Source organism: Sinocyclocheilus anshuiensis, unplaced genomic scaffold, assembly GCF_001515605.1.
Source record: "Sinocyclocheilus anshuiensis isolate Anshui unplaced genomic scaffold, SAMN03320099.WGS_v1.1 scaffold627, whole genome shotgun sequence".
Taxonomy (NCBI): domain Eukaryota; kingdom Metazoa; phylum Chordata; class Actinopteri; order Cypriniformes; family Cyprinidae; genus Sinocyclocheilus; species Sinocyclocheilus anshuiensis.
Window position 1 is genome coordinate 2,042,036 of NW_015549703.1, and position 9,475 is coordinate 2,051,510.

The following is a 9,475-nucleotide window of genomic DNA, read 5'->3' on the forward strand; positions in this document are numbered from 1 at the left end:
CAATTTACTACAAGGAAATCAAGCTAAAACAAGACATTAAGGTCTTCCCTCAAATTATCATTTCACTTTCATCAATTTCTGGAGCATCTGTAGCAGTAATTTTTTATTAAATATTTTTATACTACGCACGGCGAACGTAGTTCCAGGCAGGTCTTGACCGCATTACATGTCCATATCACTTCGCCAAGGAAGTCCTTACAGCCTACAACAGCAAAAGAACCAAAACCCACAACGACACTGGCCAAACAAATAAATATAGTAAACAATAAGATAAAAACGACAGATCATTACCATGTTTTTGCCACAAAATTACGTTTTATTATGTACGGAAAGCACATACTCTATCGCTCCCACATCTAGGGGGTGGAGACGGGTAGGTTTAGGTCTAAGGTGGGAGGAGTTGGATCTGGATCAAACCACGCCCCCTGGATCTTGTGTTCTGCAGTGAGGACCATCTCAACACTTTTGAGAGACGCACAGACTCACAGAGGTAATCTCTCTCTCTCTCATAGCTTAGTTATTAACTGCATTAGTCTGCTGTCAACGGCTCAAGCCTCCGTTACTAGGTCTAAAATTATGTTTTGGAATTAGCAACGGAGGCGTTGGATGAGATGCGGAAGAAATGAATCCTACTCACAATAGCGTTTTAAGTACAAAAACCGGACAAATGCCTTGAAATATATAATATGACCGATGTCTTGAGGTGTGGTAACCGCTGTATAAGCGGAATAATTGACTTCGGTCCGTTGAATTCTTAGAAAATAATGCACACCCGAGGTGGTGATGCGGCCACGACGCGAAGCGGAGTCGTCAATTATTCCGGCTTACATAATGCAGATATCACATGATATTGAAACGATAAATAACATCCTAAAAACTCGTCCTCTGAGGGTGTATGAGATCCATACAAGGTTTAATCAAATTGTAATTATTAAAATTGCATTCAGAGGCAATTCTTAGAGGACAGTACATTTGTAATTTTAGAACCAAGAACACAAACATGATTTTATCACAAAAGTTGTGCTGAAAGTCATCAGGGACTGTAGGAAAGAGTAAACCAAAATGGCAGCAAATATGAAATAATGTTGCACTCACTCTACACTCCAAGAAACGTGCACAGCAAAATGCACAACTTAAAATATACAACCTATTTACATGTAAAAATAAAGGGACAGTAAAGGAATGTTTAGGCACACATATAATATACCGTAATCAAAAACAGTAAAATGTCTTTCGACACCCAGAACATACGGACTATGAAAAAAACCATACACACAGAACTGCTCTTAATGGGCCTCATTCACGAAACATAAGCAGAGCGAATTTGTGTAAATTGTTTATAAAACCATTAAACAACTTACATAAGAACGTTTTACAAATGATTTACAAAGAGTGTACAGTTTGGCATGATACTATTACTATAAATCATAAAGCTAAGATTAATCGATATACAGTTTAGGGGCAAGCAGGTACATTTCCATAAACAATCTGAGAGAACAGAAACAAAGCTTATAATTTACGTGATTAGTTATTAAGCTAACAATAAGAGATGCGCAATTAACAAATGTGTACATATACATATTAGTACTTTACCAAACATTACACTTTATTTTTTGTTCTATATTAATCCAATAAGTAACAGCAAGTGAATCTGATACAAAGACATATTTGCTAATGGATGGGGTGTTTTTGAGACAAAGAAAAAGCATAAAAATATGATCTCATACCATACATTCTTAAATTATATTTCTTGATTTCACTTAACACTGATATAGATTATATCAGATTTTTGAATGTGTACATTATGTAGACGGAAGGTGGTAACTGAAAAGTGCTTTAAAAAAAATAAAAACTGCCCAACAAGCTGAAAGTGCTATTTAAAGGGTAATGTTTATCAGATCTTGAGTGCATCTGAAAACTCAAGAAAACAGACTGTCAACAAATGAAGTCATCTTAAGGAAACCAAAGTGATGAAATGTGCACATTTTTTAACAAAGTATTGTATTTTGACTATTGTTAGTCTGAACTAACCACTGAGTCAGGCACAATGATGACAAATGAAGAAGTGCATACCTGTTAGTGCTGTTGCCCTGGACAACTGCTAAACCTGCATCTCCAAATGTGGGATATGTGAAAACAAACCCTCTACAGATGCCTTGCTACCCATGTGCACCTATATCTGATTGGCAAGACAGTCTCTAACGAAAATGTACCGATTCCCACAGAAGGAGCGTGAGAATATCTATTTTTTTATCCAATAACCTTAGGAGAAATGTGCAAAAATATTTCATGATTATATAATATTATATAAAATTATGGGCTAGGTCCATACAAATTCAGTATGACAATACCTGCAGATTGCTCTAAACAAAATGTGTCTTGGAGAGATTCTTTATGTGAGCAGAGAATGCAAATATATATATAAAAACATTCCAACAAGTAATTAAATGCACAAAAAGATTAAATACACAAATTAGCTTACAATGACAGGGGTGAGAAAAATGTTACTCTTTTTTTTTCTTTTTTTTTAAACAAAATACATCAATCACAAAGTGCCTTACTCAAGTCTAGGGCATTAAAGTAAGGTCCTTTCAGTAGCGCTCCAGACAACACGTTACAAAACTAATTAAATACAAAAACTGATTGTAATGCTAGGCTAGAGTAGTTTCTATAGACCTACATTATTAGGTCAGTCCGTTGAGCCTGATGTTCCAGCAAAAGAACTGAATGCTAACAAGAGGCCAAATAAGAATTGATCTTTGTATAGTTTTTTCTCTGGGAAGCTGACCCTATACATTTAAGGCCAATTCACACCGCACCGACAAACGCCAACAGACACATTGGCCGCTGGATTTAGAATTTGATGAAAAATAACTGTCATGTTCACACTGCCCCAACAGACACCAACAGACTTCAAGTCAGGGAGAGCTAACTAGGGGGAAAATGGATGATCTTGTAACAACAATCAAAATGATACGGTTATTAATGTCTTTGGTAATATTGTAAGGCAGTTTTATTACAATAATAATATATTGTCAAATAAATTTCCGTTGTGAAATTTCCCAAGCGCTGTAGCGATCGATCTGATCGCATTCCCCCTCGCGTTGCGGTTGGTATGCTCGGCCACACACACCGCATAAAGCTCTGGCCTCTCCTCCCAGATCCAAAAACTGTTCCTCTTTCTGGTTTGTCCAGAAACCTGCCATTTCTAAAGTTATTTTCCTAAGCGCGCCCAGCACCTACTTGCAGTCTTGCCTCATTGTCATGGCAACGGTTCGTGGCCAGGTCAGATTACGTCAGAGTTTGTTGTCGTTTGTTGGAAAATCATATCACACTGCTCAGACATTCCACGACTCAGCAAACGCCGATTAAACATGTTCAGTGGGGTGAAAACCAACTGCGACCAACGCCAACAAATGCCGACAGGGGCAACACACTGATCCAACAAACTCCGACAGACTAGTCTGTTGGTGTTTGTCGGTGCGGTGTGAATTGGCCTTTAGACGCTTGAATTCTTAATTTTAGAACACACAGGCTAGCTAATTTGGCAAGCCATAGTGTGTTTGTCCCAAGCACTATGTGTAATACACAAATAATGCAATGACACATAAAGAGTATCCCATAGTCCGATAATAAAATCTAATGCGTGCATCACTCTGCTCCTTTTGATTCTCGCACATGCGTGATTGTTTAAAGATGGAAAATCATAAGTATTTGCACAGAGATCACATTGCCTTCACTGACAGAACTATAAAGTGCCTTTAAAATGCTTTAAATCATTAAAAGCTCCTGTTTAGCCAAAGGTTTGGCTGCTTGTAGCATCTGGAGATGAAGTTAGTTGAGTTCTTGTTTCACTAACAAGAGAGAACTCTGGGAAGTCTGTTCCTCCATGACCTCTCAGGCTAACTTGTCCACTGGCAATGCTAAACTGTGAGGATATTCCAGATCGTGAGCTTGGGAATTGAGATCGAAAGTTCTGGTCAAAAGTAGCAATCTGAAATGTTTGACTAATGCTTTGCGCATCTGTTTTTTTGGGAGAGGTCACTTGGTCGAGGAAGTCCTCCGTTGGCGAAACTGAAGAAGGGTTTGTCTCGTCACCTGAAAAGGAGAAGGAGTGTTGGGAATCTACTAAAAGGCTAAAATTAGGCTTCTCCAAAGTGGATCTCAATGGCGAGTTCATGCTCGGTCTGAACCGGGATGGGGAGGTGAACTGCTTCTCCATGGAAAACAAAGGCTGGCCAGCAAGACTGGCACTGTCATTTACAAACGTAAGACTCTGGTTGTTCAGGTAGGTGTCGTTCTGACTGGTCCTTTCCAGTGCTTGCTGGAGAAACTTGGAGTACTCCTGTAGAAGGCTGGCCTTCTCGGCCGGGGGTGCTTGTGAGCTGGTTCCCAAAGTCTCGGTGGGGCTGCTCTCATCTATTAGAGTAGTGATCGAGAAGCGTCTGCAGGACCTCGTCTGGAAGGACGTTCTTCTCATTACTGGACTTGATCTCCACGTTCAGCGTCTGAGTCTCAGAGAGGATCGTGGTGGGAACGGTCTCATCGATGACGCTCGCTACAGCTGCCTGAGTGACAGAAGGCTGCGACACGATGCTGCTCACGTTAAGCGCATAGTCTCGACCAGTGTTCGCCGTGGCCGCCTGAAGGTATCGCTTCTTCTTGAGAAACTGCATGGCGTCGTCATAATTTGTGCTGCTCCCAGTTGGTTTTGTTTGTCCTCCTTGTAGGGCGTCAACCGAATCCATGTCAGGATTGGTCTCGACATCCAAGAGACCTTTGTTGTCCACAATTTCAAACGTGTATCTCGTTACTTTGCTCTCTTCAAATGAGGACAAGGGTGAGAGGCTCTGGGGCTGTTCTAGGGCTTGCCGTTTCAAACCTCTTCTGCCGGCAATTTTCTTCAGCACTAGTTTTGGAGGACTAATGATCTCGTCATTAGACTCCTCCCCTGCGAGATGCCTGTTGCCAGGTGGGGAATCAGGGAGCTCAACGGAATAATCTGTCACAACATACTCGTCCTTGACCTTGGTGTCTACATTGTAAAGAGGAAGACACTCGCTTTTGGCCAGCTGGTCTTCCGTCTTCTCCTCGTTACCAGCTTCAACCACTTTGTCAACAGTTGGACTTGTAAGCGCAACTCGACTTTTATCAGAGGTCTTCTGACGTTTCTTCTTGGGAAGTGTGCATTCCTTGGCAGGAAAAGAGAAGCCCAAGCACTCTGAGGTGCGAAGAGGACCATCTTTGGCAACTGCTTTCTGCACCTTCCTGTCCTTATTCTCATGGCACATTCGTCTGTGCTTTAGTACTCTGTCAGTTCTGGAAAAAAACTGTTGGGAAAAATATACATAATCATGTTTCAGACTGTATAATGCATGCTAACATTTTAATTGCACAGAATCAAATCTGATTTGCTTTGAATTGCGCATACTTGATGGCAATAGTCACACTGGTAAGGCTTTTCCCCGCTGTGTGTCCTCTTATGTCTCTCCATGTGGTATTTCTGAATAAATTTCATTCCACACTCATCACAGCGAAAAGGTTTTTCTCCTAAAGGGGAGACATGACAGGCAGTTTTTAACGATATAAAGAACAATTTAGGCAAGTCAAGTAGGCCTACTTTTTCCATGCCAAGACTTGATGGAAAAAACTAGGCTTTGACCCTAGACTTGCTTTCTCAGAGTATAAAGATGTACCACAAAAAAGGGGCTTGCAATGGACTACATTTATAAATGGATCATTGACTTTGAAGATTTCTGTACTGTACATTCTTAAAGAACATATCTTACAACACCTTGAAGAAAAATATAATTTTTTTCCACTGGTATAATGGTTTTAATCCCTTTCTGCTCACCTGTGTGGATCTTCTCATGTCTCTGAAGCAGGTACTTCTGAATAAAGCGCATGTCACACTGATTGCACTGAAAAGGCTTTTCGCCTGCAAAAATATATAAATTTTTGTTCACCGTTTTGTTTTTTTTTTATATGACAATTATTCCCAAAGAACATTACACCACTCACCTGTGTGAATGAAGACATGTCTTTGTAAATGGTAGTTTGTCCGAAAAGCAGCATTGCAGTGCTCACAGACATGAGATTTTGGGTTCTGATGCCCAAGGGAGCCGTCTTCATTAATAGTGAGAATCTAGCAAGATGGAGGAAATAAGTTCAAAACTACCTTAACTTTCATGCCTGTGCTTCTTTAGAGCATCATAACTCCAGAGTGGTCATAACTTTATGTCCTGGCTAACCAATACCGTAAAAGGACATGATAAATGTCAGTTCAGCTTACTCACAGATGTACATCGCAGTTTTTAGTATAATAACATTTCTATGAGTAAAAACAATAATTTTAGTAGGCAAGCAGCCTTGAAATAAATAAAACAATTTATAAAAAAGCAAGTAGACAAAATAAGCAATTTCAGGACACTTTCAAACTCACATTAAACTTATTATTTTACCACCACTGCTCTGCACTGTAAAGTATCTCTCACTTAGAGAACTGGTATTTTAGAGCATAATGGTATTTTATCAGTGGCATCTCTGATGAATTATAGTAAACCTTTGCAGGCGAGCGCTGCTTTCTCTTCTTCTTTTTGTGACAGTCAGATGGGTCCCACCCCGGTTTCTTCTCCTTTTTATTGAGAATCAATGAGTCTGGCACTTTCATCTCCTGCTTTATATTTACCTAACAAAAGTAACAACAACAACAAAAATCATTAATAAAATTCATTTACTGAATTTCTCAGTTACAGTACACTTATTATATACATAATTTTAGCAAATTTGCTGAAAAGAAATGCACGCTTTCTTTACCCAATATTTACTCAATTTTGTGTGTGTGTGGGGTTCACTGACAAGGTTGTTGGAACTTGCACAAGTAAAATAAACAGTGTTAAAGCGCTGCAGTAATTAGCTCTTAATCAGCTGTACACTTACTGGCATATTGAGTGTATAGTGTAGTTTATGGGAGATTCGCTGTGAGAAAGCTGCTTCATCCTGTCCATCATTTTTCACCGTCTCCTCGTGAACCATCAGGTCATCCTGGGATATCAGATCATGTGAGGTCAGGCCTCCACCTGCCAGGTCTTCATCATCATCTTCATCATCTTCATCATCCTCTGCCAAAAGAGGATGATTAGCCAAGCTCCGTTCCCCAAGTGTCATATCCAAACTGCCTCTTCTTCCTCTTCCGTCCACCCTCGAGGGTCCCAGACCTCTGGATGAGTGGTGAAGCCCCACAGGGCTACATTTCATAAGCATCCCCTCCAGCTTGTCATCAATGTTCATCGCTGAATGCTAAGCAGTTGAGCTGAAGCTACAGGAAGAGACAGGACCAACATAAGGATTCCTATCAGCACTTGCGTTCACCGTTGCCGTCACCTGGCTGAGAGAAACAACGAGCTTGAGTTTAAAGGCAACAAAACTCACATCCCCTCTTTTGACAAGCAGGAGCAAAACCTGATGATCCATGTTCTCCAGCATGATATGAGGTCAAACAGCATCTTGCGCTTCAATGGATGGAAATCTGATCTTTTGAAAACCTTAAAACATCATTTCCAGGTTTAAATGAAAAAAAGGAAATTTTCTTTTGGACCCCAGTGTTGGCCTAGCCTATATGCACAATCAAACAAAAATAATTTTCATCACCTGCTAGGCAGAGGAAAATGACATTAAACTTGATCTGATTTGACACGTCTTGAACAGAATTGCTACTGGAGCATGAACTAATTTAATAAGGATGCATTCATGTCAGATTCATGCTTCTACATCTCAGTATGTAGAACTGACTCAAAATGGATTGCAATACATAATTTCTTACTGGTTTAATGAGGCTTATTATTTATTTATATTCTAAACTATTATCAATTTAACTGTGATGACACTATTGAACGAAACTACAAAAACTTTGCTCAATATTGACTACGGTCAGCTGTAAAGCAGTTTTATAGCTGAAATGTAAGTTGTTTCACAATAACTGGTGAACTTTGCAACACTGACGTTGTTACTGAACAGAACTGAAATTAATAATGACATTTTTTCTTCTGTAGAGCTGCTATATAAAGGAATTGAAATATTTAATATTTGATAACTGCAACACTATGTTATTTACCTCTTTATTACTGTGTAGCTGATCTGAATTAATCAACTGAATGAATCTGTATTGTATAAAGAGTTTTATACATAAATGACTTTACTTAACAACAGTCAATGTTATTGACATGACCTCACAAATATTAATATTATTAATATGAATACTACAAACATACCTGATTGAGGTTAATTATTAACCCAGGGTGACCTTTACATAATTATTCTCTTATTCTACTGAGGCATATGAGCTGGTTGGCATCCTGCAGTTTTGTCATAACAGATGTAACCAGATGAGACCGTCATATTAATCTTATTTTTATAGCATTTTCACAATATTGTTCCAAAGCATCTCTACAGATAATTTTCCCTTAATGCACCCAGTGAGCAAGACAATCTTGACTGTAGCAAAGCAAAAATTACATTAGAGGTAAAGAAATAATTCCATATGCATAGACATTGTAGAAGTCAAGTTATGTATGACATTTCAATCATGAACCTAAACTAAATACAACCCGCATATTAAGTGAATCAACGTATGATTAAAAAATAAAATGGCCAAAGATAAGTGTTTAATCTCTATGTATACAAACTTAATAATGCTGATGTGCATAAACTAAAAAATAAACTGAAAGTAACACGACTGTTGACACTCAAGCATAACACTGGCTGCCTGTTGCCACTGTCACGGATACAGCTGCGCATTTAATTTGACGTGAGCTTAGTAAGACTACTCTATTTTAATAATGACTTTAATGTATTTTAATATATGAATGTAGTTTAAAATCGGCCTGATCTCCATCTCTATGCTGCCGTTTCATCACGCACACAGAGGCCGGACTGCAAACATTTTCACGGCTGCTTGTAACGAAGAGCCTCGCAGATGAAGAGTATACATACCGCATGTGTCGTCAGTGCAGCGCTGGCGGCGGGTTCGAGCCGCTCGTGATGTGTTTGTCAAACTTTACTGCGATGCTGCGGCTAGCATGAGAGGCTAGCGAGCTACATTCCATCTGCAGCTGCGCAGCGGTGCATTGTGGGATCGCAACGGACCCGCTCTAATGAGCCTCACTGACAGGACGTTTTTGCTTCCTGTTTGAAATATATTTAAGCAATATAATAAGTGTAGCTAATAGTAGAGAATGATGTGAGATGCTATATTAATTGACGTATTCATAATCAGTTATATCTAAGCCTCAATTACTAACTCTTTCAAGACTCATAATAGAATTACGAATTTCAGGGATTGTCAGAGACTTTTGGTGTTAAACACAAGGACTCAATAATAGCAATTAAATAAATATTTTAAAATCCCTGAAATATTAGTTGTGCAGACTAAACAAATTGTGTGTATGTATATATATATATATATATATATATATAT

The 9,475-nt window shown here is 39.0% G+C and overlaps 1 protein-coding gene across 1 annotated transcript; it reads right to left on the bottom strand.

The window, feature by feature from the left end:
* Positions 1-3,212: 3,212 nt before the first annotated feature.
* Positions 3,213-9,134, bottom strand: LOC107660621 (zinc finger protein 148-like). Its single transcript, XM_016449984.1, is given in 8 exon segments — positions 3,213-4,418; positions 4,420-5,330; positions 5,432-5,550; positions 5,855-5,938; positions 6,022-6,145; positions 6,563-6,688; positions 6,940-7,387; positions 8,992-9,134. Coding segments are annotated over 7 exon segments (2,340 nt in total). The 5' UTR covers positions 7,291-7,387; positions 8,992-9,134; the 3' UTR covers positions 3,213-3,793.
* Positions 9,135-9,475: the final 341 nt, after the last annotated feature.